Here is a 26352-nt window from a genome sequence, read left to right on the forward strand (position 1 = left end):
TTACGATACAAAACAAAATGTTTACAATAGGTGAAGGTCAAAAGTACGCTCACTTTGACAAAGGCCATAATGACTGAAATGCATTTGTCAGCCACGGTGGCAAGTTAAATAAAATAATTATACCTAATCAAATCGTATGTGCGCTACGATCTTTGCTATACACATGACTTGGAGTTTTTTAAAATAAGTATCAAATTTGTATATAACTTTAAATTATTTGAATATATTTCATTTACATTATATGACTGTTTAATGTTAATATATTTAGGGCCGATGTCGGACGGAGTTGCTTTGGTTCGGGAACTGACCGACCATAGGTCGGCAGTTCTGCACACCGAAGTAGGATGCAACAGCACATGGCTCGGTCGCAAACTCCCATTGCAGGGATTTTCAGAAGTGGAGGGCCCTGCTAGGGGCTCCCAAAGTCGCTTCCAACAGCCTTTCCATGTCGTCATTGTAATACGGGGGTCAGAGTATAAACCTACAGTGTAGTCGGAAAGCCTCGCAATAGCGGTCAGAGACTTTCCGGACGACATTGTAAGCGGACCCTCAATGTTGAACTATATTTTTGTCTTCAATATTAGTGTGTAACGATATTTTTACGATATTTTTGTTTTTACATTATAAGTATAGGAGAACAATATATTTGTGTTTGATCATTTTGACACAATATTTATATCCCACAATACTGGAGGTCGCTAATTCAACTAAATCGCACTTAAGACATCGAACAAACTCCCTCAACAGATCAGAGCCTCCTCCTCACTTCTGAAGATCTGGCTCTCCATATTAGCACCTTCAGGCCCACACACATACACACCTGCCAAAGCACCTGAATACCCCCTCGGGTGGATATTGCACTATACAAATCAACATAACATAACAGGGTCTCTCCTGCAACAAAGATCTCTTTTTCCTTTGTGTCGCTGAACACTCAATTATTGTGGGTTGTGTAAGGTACTCTATCCATACATGGTACTAGGGCCACTCTCCCTTGTTGATGTACTTTTAACTTTTAGGGCTCAGGTGCCTTCCCCCTTCTCCATCTCAACATGTTTAACCTTCTCTTAAACATTTCTTGCTAACTCCCTCCTTCTTAGAATTACACCCCTTATTTTATGAAATAGACAAAAGCTCATCCTCAGAGTAATAATTTCTTCTTCACAGTTTCTTTTTGAGAAAATTATTTAATGCATGCGCTTTGCATCAAATTATTTAACTCGTTCTTACATATACTTAAAGAATAAGACATATATTCCTGAGAGGTTTCAGTGCCTCTCATTTCTGATGAACACTTCAGGACCACCTTCCTACTCGATTCGTTACTCAGAATCCAATGTGCTTTACAATGCATGCATCTTCCATCAGAAGCTAATGTACACAACTGGCAAGAGCAGCCCAAGGCCCAAGGGCTCTAGCATGCTCAGTGTTGCCACAAAGCTTACAGATTCCATTGCCAGTAAGCAATGGGCCTCTGCTTGCCTGGCAGCACTGTGGGCCTCGCACTCAAGTGCCAACACTCAATTTGTACTGGCCCAAATAGTGTTCAGGGTTCGGACCATACATATATTACTAAAATATATAAAAGAATATGTATATCAACTTACATCTAATTGATATAAAGCAAATCAGAGAATAAAGAAAGTTAACTTCTGTGTCTGAGGAGCAGTTTATAAACAGGACACTTCTAGAATATTACTGGTGGTTATGTGTTGGAAGTTCTTTGAGTTTTATAAGACTCTATGATCTTTAAAGAGATACTGTTTTATTTCAGTAGTGGAACTAAAGAAAGAGCAATGCTTAAGTCTAGTCCCCAGTCTTGAAAAAAAAGTTTGAACTTTCTATGAAAAATTTGGAACATTTGTCTATTTCAGGGCTCAAGCCTCCACCTCAATGGGCAATCAAAAATCAATGCAAAATCAGAAATCAAAGGTTCCAACTTTATTAATATATGACCATCACGTCTCTGTGTTAGGCTCAAAAGAATATGTCCAATTATCTGGAGGCAGCCAAAATGTTGTCAGTGTATAATAATTCCAAGAAAGGTACCTATAGGTAGATTATATTGCAATGTACACATTTGTTGCGGGACAAGGAACAGTAGCTCTCATCTCGCTTATCTGACGGACAAAGACAAAATTCATACTGGGTCATTTATTAGCATTAACAATAAGATATTTGGAGTGAATTGCATTAGACCCTTAAGGTATACTCTCATTTGGATTAATTGGATGTCTTTTTTCCGTAAGTCAATAACCAAAAAGAACATGTTTGAATATTAGATTTACAGACAATATAAAGCCTTTATGTTTGCATTATTTGCATTCTGGATTCATATGGTTTCTGGACACTGTTCTCCGTAATAGCTACATGTGAACATTATGTTAGGCAATGCCAGCCTGTACCATGATTTACTCCAATGATTATCAAAAAAGTGAACAGTTATTTTTTTTTAAATCCATGTTTTTATTTTGTCAATACATTCAGTTTGATTCCATGCATAGGCAGCATCATTATGATAAAATAATTAGGAGGGTAAGGAAATGTTAACAACAATTTTTGTATTTCAGCAACAGAAGATAATACACAATCCACATTGGACTCTTCAACACCACTATGGCCATCTGCAGAACCACAGAATTCTTCCACCTCCTCTGGTCGATTGTCTTGGAGCACAGACTTTGATACCTCTGAACTAACAGCCGCAAACATAAATTCCAGTAGTATGGACCCATACACTATTTCACCAGCCTCTACCCAGGGTGTTAAAACAAATGTCACTCAAGTGGATATTCCTTCAGGATTGACCATTATCTCAACATCACAAGCTGCAGAAGATACAACTAATGTCTCAGGTTTGACTCCAACAAGCATGACCATCAAGCATACCATCACCACACCGCCAGCAATGACGTATTCAAGTGCAACTGTGCCATCCTTGTCATCATTGTTTGACACATTCTCCATTTCTGAGAGTGCATTGTCTGCTTCTGGCAGTGTTTCACCTGTTTCCTCATTAGCATCACCCACATCCCCATCAGTGCAATCATTATCATCATCAACATTTTTTCCAACTAGTACATATTCATCATCTGTAACAGCACCATTGAATGACATTACACCTACTCATGCAGATACACTAACCTTTGAGGTCCCTTTTTCAACACAATCCCAGTCTAGTGTGGTTGCATTAGGTGTTTTTGGTAATACGTTAAATTCTTACTCAACAGATAATGTAAACCAAGACATGAGCCAGTACTTCACTTCATCGAGTCCAGAAAGTGCATCATATTCTGCTATAAACTTTAATACGGATACAATGGAAAGCATAACTAGTGAGGGAGGGTTTTATACCGATACAGTTGTACCACCATCTGATGAAAGTAAAAGCTATTCTACAAAGGTCATGTTCTCATCAACATTTGAACATACATCACCTCTTCCCGCTTCCAACTCAACAAATAGTGTATATACCCCTCTTTCGGTTACTACAGTTGTTGAAGAAAGTTCTGAGATAAGCTCAACCCACACTACAGACGGTTCAGGCGAAAGCACAACACAAACTGCAGAAGGTTCAGGTGAAAGCACGACACAAACTACAGAAGGTTCAGGTGGAAGTTCAACACAAACTACAGGCGTTCCACTGGTATTTTCTGCTGAAACAACCATGTCTAGAGCAGATACAACTTTGTCAAAAACTGATCCAACCTATAAATATTTTACTGATTCATTATTTACAGTGCAATACACTGTTAAGGAAGAAAGTTCAGGTGTAAGCTCAACGCAGGCTACAGAAGGTTCAGGTGAAATCTCAACACAAACTGCAGAAGGTTCAGGTGAAAGTACAACACAAACTACAGTGCATCCATTGCTATTTTCTGAAGAAACAACCCACACCAGAGTGGATACAGCTGTGCCAAAAACTGATCATACTTATAAGTTCTTTAGTGATTCAGTATTGACAACACAATACACAGTCAATGGTGAACAGTCTAATAGAAATACAATGTTATCGGCCTCCTCTGAAAGTGAAAGCCTCTCAACAAACTTCATCTCAACAGCAATCTTTGAAAGCAAATCTAGCCCACCTAGTGACAGCATTTTAAGCTCCCTCTCAACAAACAGAGCATATACCACTCCTTCAATTGCCACAAATGCTGAAGAAGCTTCAGGTGAAAGGTCAACACAAAGTACAGAAGGTTCAGGTGAAATCTCAACACAAACTTCAGAAAGTTCAAAAGAAAGCATAACTCAAACTACAGCACATCCAAGGCTATTTTCTGAAGAAACAACCCAAACCATAGTGGATACAGATTTGCCAAAAACTGATCATACTTATAGGTTCTTTAGTGATTCAGTATTGACAACACAATACACAGTCAATGGTGAACAGTCTAATAGAAATACAATGTTATCAGCATCCTCTGAAAGTGAAAGCCTCTCAACAAACTTCATCTCAACAGCAATCTTTGAAAGCAAATCTAGCCCACCTAGTGACAGCATTTTAAGCTCCCTCTCAACAAACAGAGCATATACCACTCCTTCAATTGCCACAAATGCTGAAGAAGCTTCAGGTGAAAGGTCAACACAAAGTACAGAAGGTTCAGGTGAAATCTCAACACAAACTTCAGAAAGTTCAGGTGAAAGCATAACTCAAACTACAGCACATCCAAGGCTATTTTCTGAAGAAACAACCCAAACCATAGTGGATACAGATTTGCCAAAAACTGATCATACTTATAGGTTCTTTAGTGATTCAGTATTGACAACACAATACACAGTCAATGGTGAACAGTCTAATAGAAATACAATGTTATCAGCATCCTCTGAAAGTGAAAGCCTCTCAACAAACTTCATCTCAACAGCAATCTTTGAAAGCAAATCTAGCCCACCTAGTGACAGCATTTTAAGCTCCCTCTCAACAAACAGAGCATATACCACTCCTTCAATTGCCACAAATGCTGAAGAAGCTTCAGGTGAAAGGTCAACACAAAGTACAGAAGGTTCAGGTGAAATCTCAACACATACTACAGCACATCCAACGCTATTTTCTGAAGAAACAACCGAATCCATGTTGGATACAGATTTACCCAAAACTGATCATACTTATAGGTTCTTTAGTGATTCAGTATTGACAACACAATACACAGTCAATAGTGAACAGTCTAAGACAAATACAATGTTATCAGCATCCTCTGAAAGTGAAAGCCTCTCAACAAACTTCATCTCAACAGCAATCTTTGAAAGCATATCTAGTGTTCCTAGTGGCAGCATTTTAAGTTCCCTCTCAACAAACAGTGCACATACCACTCCTTCAATTGCTACAAATACTGAAGAAAGTTCAGGTGAAGGGCCAACACAAATTACAAAAGGTACGGGTGAAAGCTCAACACAAACTACAGACGTTCCAACAGCATTTTCTGAAGCAGTAACTATGACCAGAGTGCATATAACTACAAATTCAGCAGAACTCACATTGCCAATTACAGAAGGGGCTTCCATATATTCTTCTATAGACTATACAAGAGTGCCAGCAGGGCAAGCAACTACCCCATTAATTAGCAGCAATACGGAAATACCAGAAACTAAATCATCAGCACATTCCAACACTTATGAGAATGTGAGTGACTATGCAACTACCAGCTTTGTTTTTACTACAGATTATGGACTTTCGTTGAGTTCTCAAGAAAATGTGAAAAGCTCAGGAACTAGCATAACCACCAGACCTACTGGACAAACATCAAATCCATCATTGCCAAGTTCAACATCACACATTAGTAGCCAAGAAGGAATAACTAATGAGAATACTGTGATTACTGCAACTGAATCTCCATACACTGTGTCACTTTCACCAACAACATATTCTTCAGGAAACCTTCTAACATCCCAGTTTCCTACTGATGAAATTAGTTCTTCTAATACAGAGATCCATGTCATGACAACATCTGGGCAGCCATTATACTCTCTAACAACTTCTTCTTTAATCAGTAATAATGAAATGAGTGATACACGTCAAACTGTTTATTCCCATTTGACTTCCAATTTGTTCAAAAGATCAACATGGGGAACCGCTCCTACTTCAGAAGACCTCATTCCATCCATAAGTGTCGAAACAGGATCTACGAATAGCTTGCTTCCAGGAACAGAATCTCACCCATCTACACGTCATGCGGATTTGAGTACGATAGATAGTACTGGGATAGTTAGTTCTAATAGTACAAGTAATTTTATAGCTGCAACCACTGGACCAAGTTTAGTAAGCACTGTTTCTCCAATGCATACATATCTTGCTACTCAGCCACCCACTCTTACTCACTCTTTTCCATCTTCAACGAAACATGCTTCTACTGTGTTGTCGACAAACCTTACCTCTTCTGTCATTACAGTGCCTTCTTCACCAGTTTCCCATGATATGTCAACAGAGGTATCATCAGACGTTTCTGCAGCAACGCATATCTCTCCTTCAAAGTCATCTGTGGCAACTTTGAACACTACCTTTGCTGGAGGCAAAACAACACAGACTATGACTGCACTGACACACAGTACACTGACACCATTATCACATGTTCAAAGTACTTCCTATCTGACAAGTCATAGTAAATCTATATCAGCCATTCAAACACCGGTAACAACAGACTTTCATGTAACATCAGCTCCAGTAAATATGTCTACATTAACTTCATCATCTACATCACACCTATTCACAATGACAAACAAAAACCCTACACCAACAACAGTTCATTCTACAACACATTCATCCATGTTAGCAACACTTTTGCCAGTTGTGTCTGAAAACCCTACACTCTCAGAAGTTACAAAAACATCGACTGCTTACCAACGAACCATTTCAGCTGCTTTGACATCTATTACAGCATCAGCAAAGGCAACAACACTTCCTGCTGCAACTGTGACCAACACCACAGCTGTTGCCACAAACACCACCACAATGTCCACACTATTAAAAACAACCCCATCGTCGGCGAAATGTGAGCTGTCACAAAACCTCTTGCTTAATACAGGTATGCCAAATGTTTTTCTTCTTTATACAAAATATAAAATACTGAATTTGATTACATGCAGGGGTTTAATGTTTTAATATGTAACAATTGATAGAACTAAGCTGATGTTTGATTGGAATGTCACTAGCTACTTAAATAATTTTTTTAAACCCAAGCTAAGTTCGTGCCAGTTATAAAGAACTATACAGACACTTCACAATGTTAGTTTACATTTGCAACTTAAATTCTTTCATTCACACTGATGTATTTTTCTGTCCTTTAAGTCGAATACATTTGCTTTCTGTCAACTTGTAAAGTATCATCTAGGCCTTTTAACATTTTGCACAGGGGTGTTGTAGAGCAAGGCATGGGTTGTGCATGCAGTGAACAATATTGTTCCAAAAAATGTTCTTTAAAATGCAATAGAGCGGCAAAATTGCAAATGAATATCTCAGTACTCTTTGTGTGTATCTCCCATGGCATAGTCATAGGTCACGAAACACAATTGCCATTTTTGGTGATTTCCAGTGACTGCATACATTCCCAACATAGTTTCTTTCTTTATGGTCCAATAAAGAAAGACTCAGTCTTGCAGACTCACATAATGGAATGTTGTGCTGCATACTGAAGCAAAGATAAAGTAAAATGGCGGGGGAAAAACAATGTCAACTCAAAATATAACAATATAATACATCAGGGGCCAGATGTATGACCTGTTTTTGCACGCGCAAACGGGATTGCGACCCGTCTGCGCATGCAAAAACCTACAAGGCCATGTACAAACCCTATTTAGCGAGTCACAATTTATTTGCGAATCACTAAATAGGATTTCTAACTCGCTAGTAGGAAGGGGCGTTCCCTTCCTAATAGCGACCCCAAATGCCATGTATGACTGTTTTACGACCACAATTGCCGTTGCAAAACGGTTGCAGTTTACCACCCTTCACAGAAGGGGTGGTAAACCACTCACAAACAGGAAAGGGTCCCCTAGGGGACCCCATCCCCTTTGTGACTGGCTCTAACAATATTTTTTAAGGGCAGGCAGTGTTCCCAGGAACCACTACCTGCCCTTAAAACATGAAACGAAAACGTTTCATTTTTCTTTTTTTAAATGCATCCCGTTTTCCTTTAAGGAACTATGGGCTGCATTTTAAAAGAAAATTGCTTTATTTTAAAGCAGTCCCAGACATGGAGGTCTGCTGAGCCCAGCAGGCCACCATACCTGGGAGGGCCAGCCATTCCCAATGAGGTCGCAAATTGAGTGCTTCATGAATATGCATGAGACATGCAAATTGCAACCCCATTGGAAATCGCAATCAGTGTCGCAGACACTGTAGTACATACCAATTTGCGACTCGCAAATTGTGAGTCGCTATTGCAACGCAATTTGCGACTCACAAAGTCCTTGCTCGTACATCTGGCCCTAACATCGTATATTAGCATGCGTTATTATATATGGGCAGTGACAAAGACGAACATAACGCATGGATTTTATCAACCAATTTCCGGTCTCAAATAGTATGTATGCAGGTGTATAGGATGCAGTATGCTATTTATTACCATTGTTGTGTATGGAAAGGGACCATTACTCACAAAAGTTGAAGACTTGAGTGGGTCAAATGCTCCTTGCTTGCATGGACATAAATTCACCGAAACCCAGGGCTAGCGGAAGTGACATCACATGCCCTGTGACCTCCACTTTCACTCACACACACATACTTACACATACACCCAAATTTACACATATACATTCTCTCACACATAAACGCACTCTTGTCCGCAAGCATGCACACAACATACATTTAAAAGCATTTTTTACTTACCTCAGCTGCCATGGAAGAGCATATTCCTGCTTATTGTACTCCATTTTTATTACATTATTAGTGAATAATATATTTTATTTATTCACTGTTATTGTTAGAAAATAAAGAGAGTGGAGCCCCAGCTGCCCCTGTGTTCCTGGCCCTGAATTTTCCACCTCTGATGCCAGTGGTCGAAAAGGCAGGCAAGCAAAGGGCAAGCCAGGCTTTGCAGCTGTGACCCCTGGCGACCCTAAAATGACGTTCATGCTTGCATACTTGTTTTATGACATGCCTATTTATGTTAATTTATTTAACAAAAAGATATTTAATCAAAATCAAGATAATAGGGATTCATTTTCTACAGTGAGGCGAATTCATAATAAAAAGGCCTAATTTCTATTAGCATAGCTGTTTCCCTTTGTAAAGTATTTGCAACATGCAATCTGTAAGGCAGTAAACACCTACTTTGCCATGTCATATTGCTTGTAGTGATTCTGCAGTGTAAGTGAGGGATAACAACACGTTGTCAGCGAAGAGCGCTATTTCATGCTCCTCGTCTCTAAAGAGAATACCCTGGATATCTGCCGCTGCCCTGTCTCGGAGCGTCAAAAGTTCTATGCTCAGAGCAAAAAGTAAAGGTGAGAGCGGGCAGCCCTGTCTTGTCCACCTCTCTGGGGAGAAGGGAGCCAAGCTAATCCCATTGACCTGAATTCTAGAGCGGGGAAGTGCGTAGATAGCCCTAACCATATCTATGAATGGCTTGTTGAACCCAAAGTGTTCTAGTGTGTGAAATAGAAATGCCTAGTCCACCCTGTCAAACCCTTCTCCACATCCAGGCCGACCCCAACCGCTGGTATCCTGAACTTGGATGCTTTCTCTGTCAAATGCAGGTTCCTATGGATGTTGTAGTGAGTCTGTCTGCCCTTTATAAAGCCAGATTGGTCAAGGTGGACTAAACTTGGCAACAGATCTTCCAGTCTCACTGCCAGAATCGAAGAGTATAATTTGGCGTCCAGATTTAGGTGCGCTATGGTCCTATATGAGGTGCAGTTTTACTGATTTTTTCCAGGTTTGTGGATGACCGAAATGACGGCTTCCGCCATAGATTGCGAGGTAACCAAGCCTTCTGCCATTGCATTGAATACTTTTGTAAGCTGTGAGGTGATGTCTGGTGCGAATGTTTTGTAAATGTTGGCTGTTAGGCCATCAGGGCCCGGAGATTTATTAGGTTTAAGTGCCGCATGATGGAGGCATTAAGATTTTCTTTGCAAGCCTGGGGAACCTGTGGAAGCTTAAACGATTGTAAGTAGCGGCACCGTGCCGCTTCGTTGAGATACTCTCTAGTGTACAGCTCTTTGTAGAAGTCCCCAAAAACTTTAGCCTTGTCCACGTTAGCATTCATTAGTGTTCCACTGGGATCCAATATTCCCCCTATGTATTCTTTTATCATCTTTACCCCTAATTGTCGTTCGAGATTGGAACCTATCTTATTGCTCTGTGCGTAGATGACATGGAGCATTCACAAAAGAGTAAACTCCGCTCTATTAGCATAGATGGTTTTTACCTTTCCCCTCAAGGCACTCAGTTTGCACTGCAATGGGTGAGAAGGGCTCTGTTTGTGTCCTTCTCAACGGCCTCCAATTCTGCCTCCAGAGCTTCTCTCTTCTTAGATCTCTGTTTGTTTAGAGCTGAGTCAAGCTCCATACATTTTCCACTTATGACCGCCTTATAGACGTCCCAATTATTCAGGGGAGAAGTATCCTGTGGTTGGTTTCTATGAAAGAATTCTGAGATAGCCCCTCGCAGGTCCTCCCACATCAGTTTTTCCCTCGTCGGGGAAACTGAAAAGTACCGCCTTGGTATCTTGGAGGGGCCCTTTTCCCAATTTAAACTAATCGTGACAAAGCTGTGATCAGAGATAGAGATCAGCAAGATTTTTGCATCCTGATGGGGACCCCAGTACCCCTGGCTTATAAAAATATTATATAATCTCGAGCATGTTTGATAGATATGAGAACATTTTTTGTAATCTTTTGTATCAGGATAAACTTGCCGTCATGCATCTAATAAGCCCATAGCATGTATGGTGTGTTTTACTGACTTGGGGGAACTCCTGTGGGTGCTCTCTGTATGGGTGGGTGCTATTCAAATCTGCATGCCACGTGAGGTTGAAGTCCCCCATCAGTATTGTTGGACCCTCGGCAAATCCCTCCAGCATATCGAGCAGGGAAGACAAGAACGCCTGTTGACCTGTATTAGGTGCGTATGCCGATATGAACGTACACAGTCTTCCCCTCCAAAAACCTTTTACCATGATAATCCTCCCCTCCTTGTCTGACTTTATGGCTTCAGGTTGAAATTTGGAAGAACTGTAAAAAAGTAAGGCTACCCCTCTGTGTTTCTTTGCCGCTGAGGATCTGTGGATTAAAGCATAATTTTTGTGGGGCAATCATAGTTCCTCCTCCCGCTTTAAGTGTGTTTTCTGTACGGCCACCACCTCTAAGGAGTGATCCGAGAGATATTTCCAAACTTTTTGGCGCTTGAGGGTTAATTTAAGCCCTTTAAATTCCAGAATGCTATTGCAATTGGCATAGTCCCAACTTAACACCCACCCGCGTAGATTGGACCTAAAGCCACAAAATAACCATCCCTTCAAATTTTACTACCAAAGAAATAAACATAGCTTCTTCAAATTTCAAAAATCTTTTTAAGCTAGTGATGATGCATGACCAATGACTCTAAGAGACCAGAGTCCATCCTCCATAACCCACCCTTCCCCAACAGTTAACATAACTAACTATCCAAAACCTGCGCTGGGCAGCTAGTGCTCCCTCGGCTATAGAGTCTTGGAAGGTAGGGTTCATGATGTAGGGCGTCCGGGGCCCCGGCTGTTTCTCAAAACCGGTTATCAATAGCCAAAGCATCTTGTAGAATTGCAGAGTGTAGGTGCTTGCAGAAATGACAAAAGCAAAACCTGGCTACCTAATGATCCCTGGGTGAGGACTCCACCCTTTAGAGCTTGTGATCCATGACAGATCCCCTTCATCAGTTCCTTACCAGCAGAAGGTCCAGGTTTGATAATTCTAGTCCTTGGTGTGATGGCCCTTCGAACTCACGTCCCACTGCGAAGGTTTGTTGCTTCCTTTCTCATTGGGAGGGCTTCTCATGTGATGCTCTGGCCCCAGAGGGAGCCCTACAAGTCTCAGACCTCCCTCAAGCTCAGTCACATGCTTCATTAGGTCTCGCTAGACGAAAGCAAAAGCGAAGCTTTTGCTGTCTATGCGAGACAACTTATGTAGTTACTTTTGGGGGAATGTGGACAGCAGACTGAGACGAGCTTCTTCTGGCCGAGATTGTACCTCGTGGGCGCGCACGGCGCCGTGCCCAACGAGGCTCCGCCCACATGGTTACCAGAGCTGCTGGTTGAACGCCGCCTCGCCCATGCGGGCAGCCGGTTCTCTGGTGCGTCCCTACGACCCCCCCCACGCGCTCACACATCCCGGGAGCTTTGTAGTAACACCCGCCGGCAACCCCCCCCCCCGCGCACGTCCGGGGAGCTTTCTAGTAACACCCGCCGGCAGCGCGGTCTCTCACCCTCCTTTACAGCTCAGGGACAAAGAGGCAGCCTCTCACCTGCTCCTAATCGCAGCCCGGCCTCTCACCCTCCTGCACAGCTCGGGGACAAAGAGGCAGCCTCTCACCTGCTCCTAATCGTACTTCTCGTCATCGGCGCTGACAGACATGGCCATCGCCCGGCGGAGCCTCCTTCCTGGAGAGGCGGCAGGCCCCTCCCACCGAGGACTGCCTCATGAATAACATGCACCCGCGCGAACCAGGAAGAGGTTGAGCTCGGCTCTTAACCAATGGCAGCCGGTCCAGCTCGCCGCGGCTCCACGCAAAGGCCTGTTTTTTTTTTGTTCCTACTAAATTGCATTGGACAGAAAGATTATAAAAAAAAAAAAAGATTTCAAATTGGCGAAAGCCACGCCATCTCTTCCGTGACTTGTTACCCCTTGTTGTTAGCCCTTTGGCTCTCAGTCATGCTATATCTCTGGTTATCTGAGCGTTGATCAGAGGCTAGCTGACCCTGCACTGACAGCTGGAGTCAGTCCGAGCTGCCCCACTTCACGTGTCACACAGTCACCAGCCCTGTGTTTCCCCCCTCAACCGCAAATGCATTTTGGGACATTTATTTTCGCTTTTAACTTGTACGTATGGGCTCACAAATTATAGTATGCAGAATGCCTCTTGGCTGTGGAGGTGCCACCGTCCCTCTTAGCAAGTACGGCTGACACTAACCGGCCTGTACTTCGCTCACCTCCTGCATGCGCCTCACCCTATCCCTCGATAAACATGAGCGGGGGGGAGGGGGGGTGCAGCCCACTCATCCTCCAAGGAAAAACACCAAACTTCTCGAACTGCCAGCTTAAAAGAAATCTTCCATGAAGTACCATAGCTCGGCGGGTATCTGCGCCTGCACAAACATCGCCAGCAGACCGCAGGTTCGAATCCCACCCGGCAATATAGTGCGATGGAATATTGACACACACATACTGACCTGCAACAGTCCACACACAGCAAGACAGTGTTGTAAAAGCGCGGTAAACAGTCAGACTGCCTCCGTTTGCGTAGTAGGGCTGGCACAGGGTCAGTCTCGCGTCAGAGGGGCCAGAGCAGCCGTTAGTGCAGGGAAAGTCAGTCATGTGTCTGAGGGTCTGCCTGAGAAGCGCAGCCGGTAGGGATGAAACAGTCAATAGCATGTTCCTTTCAAGGATACTAGGACTTAGGAAGAGACAGTCCAGGCAGCCCAGTGTTTCTAAACAGCCGAGGTAGTCAGGCACATTCTGGCGGCGTCTCTCAGAGACGGAGCCAGTGACTTTCCACGGGTTGCCTGCCCCGTGACTGACAGCCTGCCTCGTCCCCAGCACACATGCAAACGCGAGGTGTGGGGTCGCTCACCTAGCAACAGCAGTAGGGACCCCCTGCAGGCAGGTCCTGGGTCCGAGGTGCTGCCCCTTGCAGGTGACACCATCTTCATGCAGTCCAGCACCCAGAAGAGGTGAGACAAGAGCCTGAACGCCGAGCCAGAATGCAGGAGACGGTCAAAGGCGAAGGATAAAAATAGTGCAACGGTAGGTAGAGGCCGGAGCCCGAGCAGTTCGCAGGGCGAGTCTGTCTAAAGTTTTAAAAGGGAAATAAAGTCCACGGGCCATCTCCCTTCCCCCAACCCCTCATTCCTGTCTGGTGCTCGCTGCTAAGCCACCTCTCTCCCCACCTCTCCCTTCTGTCCCTCCTCCTCTCTCACTTTGTCTCTCTCCTTCTCGTCTGCGCTCTGTCTCCATCCTCTCTCTATCTCTCTGTACCTTCTCTCTTCCTCTCCCCTCTCTCCCCTTGCTTATCCTCTCCCTTCTCTCTCAGTCTCTCGACAAGGCGCCGTCTCTCTGCCTCTCTTGCCCCCCCCCCCCCCCCTGCCTGTCACCCTGCAGCCCAGCTATCTTCGGCACATTACAGGTAAGGCACTGAGAGAGTCGGCCGCCCAGATGCACACTGCAGCCCGTGCCAGTCCCTGCAGTGCACGCGCTCCGCATCTCCAGGCGTCAGAGGAGGAGCTGCCGGACAGGCTCTGCCTCTCCCTGCCAGGGCTTGCGCTTCACAGGCCAGGAGATGCTGGGAAGAATAAGCATTTGCAATGCAATAGGTCTCACAGTTGTGAGAGTTGGAGCTAATGGCATTGTAAATGGCAATGCCTTTTATTACGTGTTGGTTTTTAAAACATAAATGAAAGGCATTGTCATTTACAATGCCAATAGCTTAAACTCCCGCAAATGCGAGACCTATTGCATTGCAAATGCTTGTTTTATTATTGAACTTGAAGGACAAACCAAAAGCATAAGTCCATCTGCATTTAATTTTGTCCGCTCTTAGTTTCGTGGTGAGAGGTCGAAATTGCTGCCGCCGAAGAAGAGTCAAGGGTGCCAAGTCCTGATAGATGGTACAGTGAAAGCCCTGGAATGAGACCTCATCCTTTTTCCGGGCCATCTGTAGAATGGCCTCCTTCACTTTAAATGAGTGGAGCTTCCCCAGAACGTCACGCATGCAACATCGCTCTCCACCAGTCTGGTGTCCCACTCGATGCGCCTGCTCGATTTTTATCTTCATTTGGTTCGCCCCCAGGATTTCTGCAAAGAGACCCTCAAGAAATGCTTCCAGGTCTGCTCCCACCACCCCCTCCTCCAGGTCCTTAATCCAGATGTTGTCTCTCGTGCTGTGTTTTTTGTGGTCCTCGGTCTTTAGTAGGGCAGACTGTAACTGGGTGTGATGCTCCTGTATTTTATCCTCGGAGGCCCACATTCTTTTATCTAGGTCTTGAACTTGTGCCTCGATGTCCAGCATTTGTGTACCCACAGAATCCAGGTCCTGCTGGAGCGTTGCCATCCGTTCCAAGAGGTCAGCTTTCAGTTGATCTATGGAGGATGTGATATCCACTTTAATCTCTGTGCGGAGCTCTGCCTTGAAATCCCTGAGGGAAGCAATTAGATCTTCCTGGGTGAGAGCCATGGCTATGGCATCATCAGCTTGATCCTGCACCGTTTTCTTCTCTGAAGTAGTGAAATAGCTGGACACCTTAGCAGGGGCTTTTTTTCGGTGGCATGGGTGCAGACCCTTCATTTCTTCCCTTCGCGCATGGAGGAGCCCGCACCTTTTATTCGTGTCACCTCACCAGCACTGCTCCCTCCGGCGTGCCACTCCTCCACTTCCCGGGGTGTGCACCTACTCCTTCTAAAGGGGTAATCTTGTGCCCCTCCCCAATACTTAGGACTAGGTTTAGCACTTACAAAATCCAAAGCTGGTACCCATTCTTTCCGTTGGGGGTGGAGATATCAAAGCTCCCGCTCGTTGCTGGTTCTGTGTGAAGATTCCCAGTGCGGCAGTTAGTCTTAATCCTGCATGATGCTTTTCTATTCAGCAGGCGCCATGTTAAGGTCAAGCAAGTCTTGCCTGGGCGCCATATAGAAGTCAGGCACATCCTATTTGGGATCCTCCGGTACAAATCTCAGCCCCAGGCCCCCACACTTTATTTAGGCATGTTCTGCCCCCCAAGGATGGCCTCTTCATTGTAAGGTGGCCGCTCACGCTGGCAGAACAAGACTCCTGATGGTCGCGGTCATGAGGCTTCAGGAGGGCACCTGCAGTCACGCAGTCTCTCCGCCTCTTGATCTCTCTGCATGACTGATTCCTCCCGCTGCTCCCCTCCGCTATTCCTGCTCATCAGGGGAGGATTGCATCACGATTAAAAGAAATGGCAGCTGCTACAGCATACAACAGCGGTGATCCTGGGCGCTGCCGCCATTTTGTGGGATGCTTGCTCTGTTCCTCGCGCTGCAAGTTTGGAAGAAGCCGTAATTCGGGCACCACTCGTCTTCTTACACCGGTACCATCCTCACCGCATGAGTCATCTCGACCTCCACTCCCGTTTGGCGACAAAATTGCTTAAGGTAAGCCCTATAAACAGCTCGCTGACCCGGAGCCAATGTGAATTACATCCACCCGGCCATGCCCATCTACTATCTTTAACATTGCGTCTGGTGCTGGTAGCTGTAGCACCTGCTGCAATGTTAAAGCATGGCAGGCACCACTTGGTGCCTGCCACCTGGTGCAGGGAACTGTAGGGGGCACCCAAGGTGCCCCCCAAGTGCAAATCCAAAATCCTACATGCCCCTGCACAGGGGTGGCTAGTAACAGGACCCCAAAGTACATCCCTGCCAGCCTGTCAATGGCGATTGAAATACCATAGACAGGCTGGCGGGGATGCAGCATCATAATCTGGCAGACGGTGCCTGCTAGACACCGCCACCATTTTGTAGATTCGGGGTGGGTCCACCAGGCAATCATAACGACTGCCTGAGTCGGACCCGTTGCGGGTGGACATTCCCTCCACCATGCACACCGCCCGCCATAGTCATCTGGCAGAAGAAAAAGTGCTTTGCGATGCCGGTGAATCCGCCACCGGCAGGCTGTCGGTGGTGGGTTCACCGCCATCATAATGACCCCCTAAGTACCTCGAGTGCTCTTTATCGACCATGGCCACTCTGGCCAGGGTATATGGGCATTGCTGTGGGCAGTGCATTCTCACCAGATTTAATAGGCCATAAAAGAAGATCGGTTTAAAACTGGCTTTTGATTGATTAATCAAAATCAATGTTTAGATCATTTTTAACAGTCCAAAGAAAGATTTTAAAATGTATCAAACAATAAACATGTTATTTAATTTTTAAACGAAGCAATGCAAGTATTTAAATCACATTGACACTAAATAAAATCAATTAATCTGTAAAACTATTCTGAGATAGTCCATCTCGGTTTATAATGAAAAAGTTAATGGAGTAAACTATTTTAATGATATCATTTCACCTGCGCTCTTGACAGTTAGCAATTATTAAGCCACCAAAAATGGGATTTTGTGCCATTGTCACACAATGCTAATCGCAGAACAAAGAACATTGAGACAAGTTTAATGTGATATGAAATTTAATGGTATTCGTTTTCAGCCTTTCTGAAATTCGCTCTGTTGTATTGGTTCTGTTAAATGGAAAACATGACCATGCGTATAGCGATTTAAAAGTATTTTTCAATAACGTTTTTAAAATGTACGAATATACAGACAAGTCCAAAACACAAAAAAGTAACAGGTGCACATGATTTTATGTCACTATGGTGGCACCGTGTTGACTTCTCATACAAGGCTAGGGCCAGTGGCAGCTCAAGAAATCCCAACCAGGTCATTACTGCATCACCAATACGGGGCCTAATCATTTCAGCATCAGGAAATTATTCTTGCTGCATCTGTATCTCACAGCAGACCCTAACAGGGATTAAGAAATTGCAAAATGTTGCTTTCGGGTTTTGAGACTGCTTTTGGTGTAATTGATTTGTGTCTGAGAACCAAGTGACAGAAATGAGAGATGGCATTTTTTGTGCACATTAATGAGCTGTGTGACAATGTTGGGAAGAAGACAAGCAAGAAGAGCTCTTGTGCACCCAACATGGATGTTGCCCTTGGCGATAGGTTGATTGAGAGCCTAGGATGGCAGCAGAGGATTTACAGGGTGTTCCAGAGCGTATTTGAGATTCTTGGGAAGAAGAGTTTTATATTCCATGATACAAGAAGTAATCTGTTCAATGCATCAGAAGGGATAGTTTGCCAGGTTTGTCTTAAACATTCTTGTTTTTCAGTCAGTGAGCAGCCTGCAAGAGCCTCTACTGTCTAACCAATGAGCTCACAGGACTGGCTCGTAGATGCTTTGATCTTGATCTCAGCTTAGCACTGGTGTATGCAAGGGTTTCACTAATTAAGTAGACGTACTTCTTATCTTGATTTCAAACATCTCAGTCCATAGCTGCTCCTCAGTCTGCGTCTTGACAGCAGATTCCTGTTGCATCCTATCCCTGCGGAGTTCCCTCCTGTCCAATTAGGATGTGACCGCCACCCTGGCGGTCACATCCTCTGTTTTTACCATTGCGGCGGGTGCGGCTTCAAGCTGCACCCGCCGCAATGGTAAAAATGCATACATTGCATTTGTATGTAGAAAGCGGCAGGCACCGTGCGGTTCCTGCCGATTTCTGCATACAAATGCAGGGGGGTACCACAGGTACCCCCATGTGCACCCCTTACCCCCCCTTCACCCAGGGGGCCCGCAACGGGCCCCCGCAGTGAAGTTCCACATGCTTTTCCACGGCGGAAAACCTGCCGCGGAAAAGCATTTTTTAATCCCCATCCTAATATGGCTGGCAGTATCTGAGAGACACCGCCACCATATTAGAGCTTTTCCGGCACGGTTGTAAGCCAACCGCGGCGGAAAAGCTGCGGACGGAAACCAGGACCCACCAGCCATCCTAATGTGGCGGTGGGTCTTTGGTGGGTCCGCTGCGGTTTTTCCGCATCCTCCGGGCCAGCGGTGGCTTCCGCCGGCCCGGAGGATGCGGAAAAACCGCAATCGTAATAGGCCCCTTAATCTGTTGGAAAGACATTTTTCAATCCACTTCTTCTTCGAATTAGAAATCAGTTCTGTAAGTGCCCCTCACATGTGCCATGTGAGTCGCCTCCATCAGTGCTCACGGTCAATGCCAGGACTCAGGTGTTATATGCTCAACACTAGCTTTTACAATACCTACTGTAGTAACAAAGAACTCCAGAATGATGGTTTCAAAGTAAGTTTATTTCCACACAAAAAGAGCAGCCAATTATCATAACCAGCAACGAAGAGCTCTCTATTTGTCTAACTGTCTTTCTTGGAACCACCTGCACCTTGTATCCCACAGCATCCCAACCACACTGTTAGACCTGGCATCTTTGGCGTGGTTTCCCCCTATCTTTTTGCCTCTACCTCCTGTATTTTCGATGCTGTGCTGGATTTCGTTTTTGCTGGTTTAGATGCTTTGGACACTCTGCCACTGCTGATCAGTGCCAGAGTGTAAGTGCTCCCTATGTAAAGTAGTATTCTGATTGGATATACATGTTTGGCATATTTGTATCACCATGAAGTCCCTAGTAAAGTGCACTGGGTGTGCCAGGGCTGGTGATGACAAATGCTACTAGTGGGCCTGCAGCACTGATTGTGCCACCCACAGGAGTAGCTCTAAAATGGTGTCGCAGGCCTGCCACTGCAGTGCCTATGGGCAGTTTAGAACTGCCATGTCCTCCTGGTCAGTGTCCCCACTGACCAGGCCTAACCCTTCCCTTTTTGTGCACATCAGTCACCCCCTATGGAAGGCCCAAGGTACCCCCCCAGGGCAGGGTGCAGTGTATGTAAAAGGTAGAGCATGTACTAGTGCAGGTGACATGCTCTGGTAGTGAATGGCAGCCATTTTCGTTTTTCACTACTGTAAGGCTATCTTGCTCCATAGTTTAACATGGGGGATGCTGGCTACAGTGGTTAACAGCATTTCTTCCCATAGGAACAAGATAGGACATAAGTATCTAGTATCCCTGAACTCAGAATTTAATAACACATCTTTTAGGAAAGGTTGTTTTTAAATCCTGTGTTTGAGAACAGCACTTTTAGAAAGTTGCTGTTCTCTTGTCTGACCCTTCTGTGTGCCTGGGCCTGTTTGTGTATTGACTGTCTGGTTTGTGAGTGACAGGGGCGGGGGAATTCCCCAGCAGGCTGGATGAGTCAGCACTAGGCTGAATGACTGCATTTGCAACTGGAGTGGTGGGAGGAGTTAGCACCTGGGCTGAATAGGGCTGTGCCTGCCTTCCACAATGCTGGCTCCACCCCCCTGCTGGGCGGCTGAGGACCCTGCCCCTCACTCTGAAAGGAAAGATGCAGCCAGCAAAACAAAGTGCTCAGGATCCACCCAGAACTGGTTCAGACCGGGCTCAGGGCCCACATGCACCAAGAGAACAAAGACTTTAGGGGTATAAGTACAGGACCCCTGACAACAGAAAATTAGATCATCCTGGAAATCAAGAAGGAACCTCTGCCAAGGAGAAAGCTGAAACTGAAGAAGGAAGATTGTCCTGCTGTTGCTCTGCTGGACTGACCTGTTGCTTTGCTGCCAAGGAGAGGGGAAGGACTTTGCTTTGTGCTGTGTCCCCTTGCTTGAAGGAATCTCCAAGGGCCTGAGAAGAGCTGGCTCCCTGTTTTGAAGTCCTCCCAGGAACAAAAGGACTTCACCCCCAGCTTCCCTGAACTCTGCAGAGAGAGTTCTGTCCTTCCTAGAGTGCTTGATCCAGTTGTGGGGCCTCTGGAGGTTGGACCTGTGCTGGGAAGCTTGAAACTAAAGCTTGAGTGACTTTTGAAACTGAAAAGTGTCGCATCGCTCGCTTGCGGAGCGCATCCCCGACAGTGCGAGAAGTTTCCCGCCGCTACGGAGATCGAGATCGGACGTCGCATCCTTCGTTTGCGGGACGCACCGGACCGGTGCGGGAGAATCGGATATCGCTGCGAGTGTCGTCGCAGAGCCTGTCGTCGCTGGGTGAGAACGCCGCACCGCTTGCTTGCAGACCGCATCACGTCGCTGCGAGTGTCGTCGCAGAATTATCTCATCGAGGAGCTGCGAGAGAAAGGATCGCCGCTGGACCGCGCATCGTCGCCCCGGAGATCGTCGCAGCACCTACGAGATCGTCGCATCGTGCCTTTGCGAGAACAGACTTCCTACGGAACCTACGCACCGGAATCCATACAAGTGGCCTTCCTCCCCGTACAGACCGGATTCGTCGCAACACGCCCGCTGCTGCAGCGGGGCTGTCGCATCGTCTCCCCAGGGTCTCAGGAGCAACGCATCGCTTGTTTTCCACCGCACCAGCTTCTGCTTTTGGAACTTTGTTGCAACTAAAGGTACTGTGAGTAAACGTGACGCAACTGTCAACTTTGCACGCATCTGTGGTTTATTTTACCGCAACTTGAAGAATTTTAACGCAACCTTAAGAACTCTTTTTGAAACCATATTCTTGAACTGTGTATGTTGGATTTTTGTCGTTTTGGTCTTGTGTAGTTTAGATTAAAAATACCTTTATTTTTCTAAACTGTTGTGGAGTCAGTTTGTGGTGTTTTCACTGTGTTACTGTGAGTGTTGGTACAAATACTTTACGCATTGCCTCTGGTTAGCCTAGACTGCTCGTGCCAAGCTACCTAGAGGGTGAGCAGGGGTTATCTCAGAGGGTTATCTCCTTGCCCTGACTAGAAGCAAGGGTCCCTATTTGGACAGTGGTACCTACCTCTGCCAACTAGAGACCCCCAGATCTAACATTGGTGGCAGCGGTGGGATTTAAACTTGTATTTGTACTTGACCCACAGTAATTGGTTCTGGGGGTCTCTAGTTGGCAGAGGTAGGTACCACTGTCCAAATAGGGATCCTTGCTTCTAGTCAGGGCAAGGGAGTCACACACCAAAATAACCCCTGCTCACCCTCTAGGTAACGTGACGCGAGCAGCCAGGCTAAACTTGGAGGCTATGTAGATTAAGTGTTTGCGCGCGCACCCAGCAACAACTCCCAGGCCCACCACAAAGGAAACTCCACACAAGGTTATATAAAAATAGCCTTTGTATTATACCAAAAACACATTAGATAAGAACTCACATTTTACAATGTGCCATCAGGCACGGGCAGAATTTACAGGGGATATGTATAAGACAGGGCCACATGGACCACTGTCAGGAATCATCACTTTTTAGGAATAGTAATTAGCACATAGAACACTTTTAGAACCAATTAGAAAATGTAGCACACAACCAGTAATTACTGGTATAGGGTAAGTACCTCCTACACAACCCTAACCACCTTAGGAATATTGCGCAGGGAACCAAGACCTCACTAGCAACACCTGTACTAGGAAAAAAACAACCACCTAAGGATCACCAACATTTAGGGGTATAAGCATAGGAACATTACACATGATGCATTAACATTCAGCGGTGTAGGGAAATAAAACACGTGATGCATCAAAACACATTCAGAGGTGCCAGCACAAGCAATTGCGCAAAACTCACATGAGCCACAACCTGTGGCAGTCCCTAGGCCCTCTGGCCTTGTTGGGGCTAGAATGCCCTGAGTCTCAATGTCAGGGCGCGCTGCCATGCAGCGCCAGTCTCAAGAAAAGAAAGCCTAAACGTAGCAGCTGGCACTAAGTGCTGCGCAGCTGTGAAGGCCTGGCACCACTGTGCCCTCTCTGTCCCACACAGGGACTCTCTCCTGAAATTGCGCCTAAACGGTGCAGCTGCCCACTAATTGCTGGGCAGCTGAGAATCCAATCAAACTGCTTCAGGGCCACACAGGCTCTTTAAATAAACTTCGCAAATCCGTTGGAGCCACACAGGCTCGGACCACAGAAATGCCCCTGAGCCTAGCAGGCTCTTAAAATAACTGCGGAGTCGTTGGAGCCCTCCTCTGGGCTCGATATCTCAAAAATGGCCCAGAGCCTCTCGGGGCTCTAAACAAACAAATGCGGCCATCGTGGGAGTCCCTCTCTGGGGGCTCAAACTCTCTACAATACCCCCGGAGCCTAATAGGCTCTACAAACAACTTGGCCTCGTCGTTGGAGTCCCTCGGGGGACTCTGCCTCCAGAGAAAATGCCCCCAGAGCCTCTTTGGCTCTATTCAATGTTGGGGTGGCCCACTGCACAACCGGGGCCGCCCTGACTGTCTCATGCCCGGCGCTGCCTTACATAGGCACCGTCACTTGCAAGGAACCTCTCCCCCCCCTTCAGCCTCGGGACACTCACCAGCTGCTGGGGAAGGCTCCTCTCCGGCGGCGGCGGTCTCCTAGATGCAGCAGGGCTCCCTCGCATCACGGGAGCCCTGCAAACCGGCCGCCATGCTTCCTCTGCTTCTCCGGGGCTCCCTCTGCACACGGGAGCCCCGCACCGACCCACACAGCTCCTTCCTTCTCCCCGGACTCTGGGGGCGGCACCTTCCGGCCGGCCGCGCTCGGATTGGCCGGCCGGCCAGTCACTTCCGGGTCGCTGCGGGCAGCGCGGCGGCCCGTCTCTAGCTCAGGCAGGCGGGCAGACAATAAAAGTATCGCCATCACGGCAATCACGGCGTGGGCAGCCGAAGATAAAAAATAAAGTAGAAAATAAGCGAGGTGGGCCCTCGCAAATTAAATAATCAAATAAGTGGGGTGGCACCCGCCAATCCTCACGCAAAATGCGTGCAACGAAACGCTCGAAATGCAGCCAGGAGCGCTCTCAAGCGCTAGGATCACAGCACAGCGCTCCCAGGCGCCAAAGGTCCCCAGAGTAGACCCCTACAGCAAGAAATGGTCCACAGAAAGCGCTCTCCCAGCGCTATAAGCACTACAGCAGCCCCCATGAGTGAAGGGGGGCAGGAGAGCAAGGCAAAGGGCGTCCGCAAACGAAGGATGCGATGTCCGATCTCGATCTCCGTAGCGGCGGGAAACTTCTCGCACTGTCGGGGATGCGCTCCGCGAGCGAGCGATGCAACACTTTTCAGTTTCAAAAGTCACTCAAGCTTTAGTTTCAAGCTTCCCAGCACAGGTCCAACCTCCAGAGGCCCCACAACTGGATCAAGCACTCTAGGAAGGACAGAACTCTCTCAGCAGAGTTCAGGGAAGCTGGGGGTGAAGTCCTTTTGTTCCTGGGACTTCAAAACAGGGAGCCAGCTCTTCTCAGGCCCTTAGAGATTCCTTCAAGCAAGGGGACACAGCACAAAGCAAAGTCCTTCCCCTCTCCTTGGCAGCAAAGCAACAGGTCAGTCCAGCAGAGCAACAGCAGGACAATCTTCCTTCTTCAGTTTCAGCTTTCTCCTTGGCGGAGGTTCCTTCTTGATTTCCAGGATGATCTAATTTTCTGTTGTCAGGGGGTCTGAGTTCAGGGATACTAGATACTTATGTCCTATCTCGTTCCTATGGGAAGAAATGCTGTTAACCACTGTAGCCAGCATCCCCCATGTTAACCTATGGAGCAAGATAGCCTTACAGTAGTGAAAAACGAAAATGGCTGCCATTCACTACCAGAGCATGTCACCTGCACTAGTACATGCTCTACCTTTTACATACACTGCACCCTGCCCAGGGGGGTACCTTGGGCCTTCCATAGGGGTGACTGATGTGCACAAAAAGGGAAGGGTTAGGCCTGGTCAGTGGGGACACTGACCAGGAGGACATGGCAGTTCTAAACTGCCCATAGGCACTGCAGTGGCAGGCCTGAGACACCATTTTAGAGCTACTCCTGTGGGTGGCACAATCAGTGCTGCAGGCCCACTAGTAGCATTTGTCATCACCAGCCCTGGCACACCCAGTGCACTTTACTAGGGACTTCATGGTGATACAAATATGCCAAACATGTATAGCCAATCAGAATACTACTTTACATAGGGAGCACTTACACTCTGGCACTGATCAGCAGTGGCAGAGTGTCCAAAGCATCTAAACCAGCAAAAACGAAATCCAGCACAGCATCGAAAATACAGGAGGTAAAGGCAAAAAGATAGGAGGAAACCACGCCAAAGATGCCAGGTCTTACACGTGTCCCCTCCAGCTGAAAGTGGGGAGAACTACCCACCCTCTTGGGAGTTCTCTTCACTAAGGCGGAAAAACCTGGACAGACCATCAGCGTTGGCGTGTTCTGTACCAGGGCGGTGTTCCACCGTAAAGTCCATTCCCTGTAGGGAGATGGACCACCTCAACAGCTTTAGATTCTCACCCCTCATCTGCATTAACCATCTGAGGGGCCTGTGGTCGGTCTGAACTATGAACTCACTGGAAAAGTCAGGTGCCTTGAGCACCGGTGCTGTGCACATTGCAGTTTTCAGGGCATCAAAAGCAGTTTGGCAGGCGTCAGTCCAGTCAACTCTTTTGGGCAACTTCTTGGAAGTGAGTTCTGTCAAGGGGGCGACAATGGTGCCATATCCCTTGACAAACCGTCTGTAATACCCGGTGAGTCCTAAAAAGGCTCTCACCTCCGTCTGGGTCTTGGGGGGCTCCCAAGCCAGAATGGTATCAATCTTGGCCTGTAGGGGCGCCACCTGGCTGCTCCCCACCTGGTGTCCCAAATACACCACAGATCCCTGCCCTATCTGGCACTTGCTGGCCTTGATAGTGAGGCCTGCCCTTTGCAGAGCCTTCAACACTTCACAGAGGTGTTGCAGGTGTTCCTACCACGTGGAGCTGAACACAGCAATGTCATCCAGGTATGCGGCGCTGAATTCCTCCAGCCCGGTCAGTACCTGGTTAACCAGTCTCTGGAATGTGGCAGGGGCATTCTTCAACCCAAAGGGCATGACACGGAACTGGAAGTGCCCCTCTGGCGTTGAAAATGCAGACCTCTCCTTGGCCCCATCAGTTAAGGCAATCTGCCAGTACCCCGAAGTCAAATCAAATGTACTGAGGTACTGGGCAGCTCCCAACCGATCCACAAGCTCATCAACTCTGGGGATGGGGTGTGCGTCAGTCTTCGTGACCGCATTGAGCCCACGGTAGTCCACGCAAAACCGGAGTTCTGGAGGGCCACCGGGGGTAGCAGCTTTCTTGGGTACCAAGACCACTGGGCTAGCCCAGGGGCTGCTGGAGGGCTCAATCACCCCTAGCGCCAACATCTTGGAAACCTCTTCCTTGATGCTGGCCCTGACCTTGTCAGCTACCCTGTAAAATTTCTGTTTCACAGGCAGACTGTCTCCAGTGTCCACATCATGGATGCACCAGTTGGTGACTCCTGGGGTCAGGGAGAACAGGGAGGAGAACTGACCCAACACTTGGCGACAGTCACTCTGCTGTTCTGGGGTCAGGGTGGGTGAGAGGACCACACCATCCACTGACCCATCTTGCTCCTTAACTGCCAGGAGGTCAGGGAGAAGATCACTATCCTCTTCCATTCCTGCATCTGTAGCCAGGAGCATGGTTACTTCAGATCTCTTAAAGTGTGGTTTGAGGCGGTTCACATGCAAGACTCTCAGGGGCTGCCTGGGAGTCTTCATGTTAACCAGGTAGGTTACCTCACTCTTCCTTTCCACCACCTCATATGGCCCAGTCCACTTGTCTTGGAGCGCACAAGGCTCCACTGGCGCCATCACCCACACTTCCTGCCCAGGTT

At 46.7% G+C, this 26352-nt stretch overlaps 1 protein-coding gene across 1 annotated transcript in view; it reads left to right on the top strand.

The window, feature by feature from the left end:
- KIAA1549L (KIAA1549 like) overlaps positions 1 to 26352 on the top strand; it is a 730284-nt gene that overhangs the window by 240414 nt on the left and 463518 nt on the right. Inside the window, exon 2 of the mRNA XM_078680874.1 lies at positions 2571 to 7019. Coding sequence (XP_078537000.1) covers positions 2571 to 7019 — 4449 coding nt within the window. The remainder of the gene's footprint in view (positions 1 to 2570; positions 7020 to 26352) is intronic.

This window comes from Lissotriton helveticus, chromosome 3_1, assembly GCF_964261635.1.
Source record: "Lissotriton helveticus chromosome 3_1, aLisHel1.1, whole genome shotgun sequence".
NCBI classification, from domain to species: domain Eukaryota; kingdom Metazoa; phylum Chordata; class Amphibia; order Caudata; family Salamandridae; genus Lissotriton; species Lissotriton helveticus.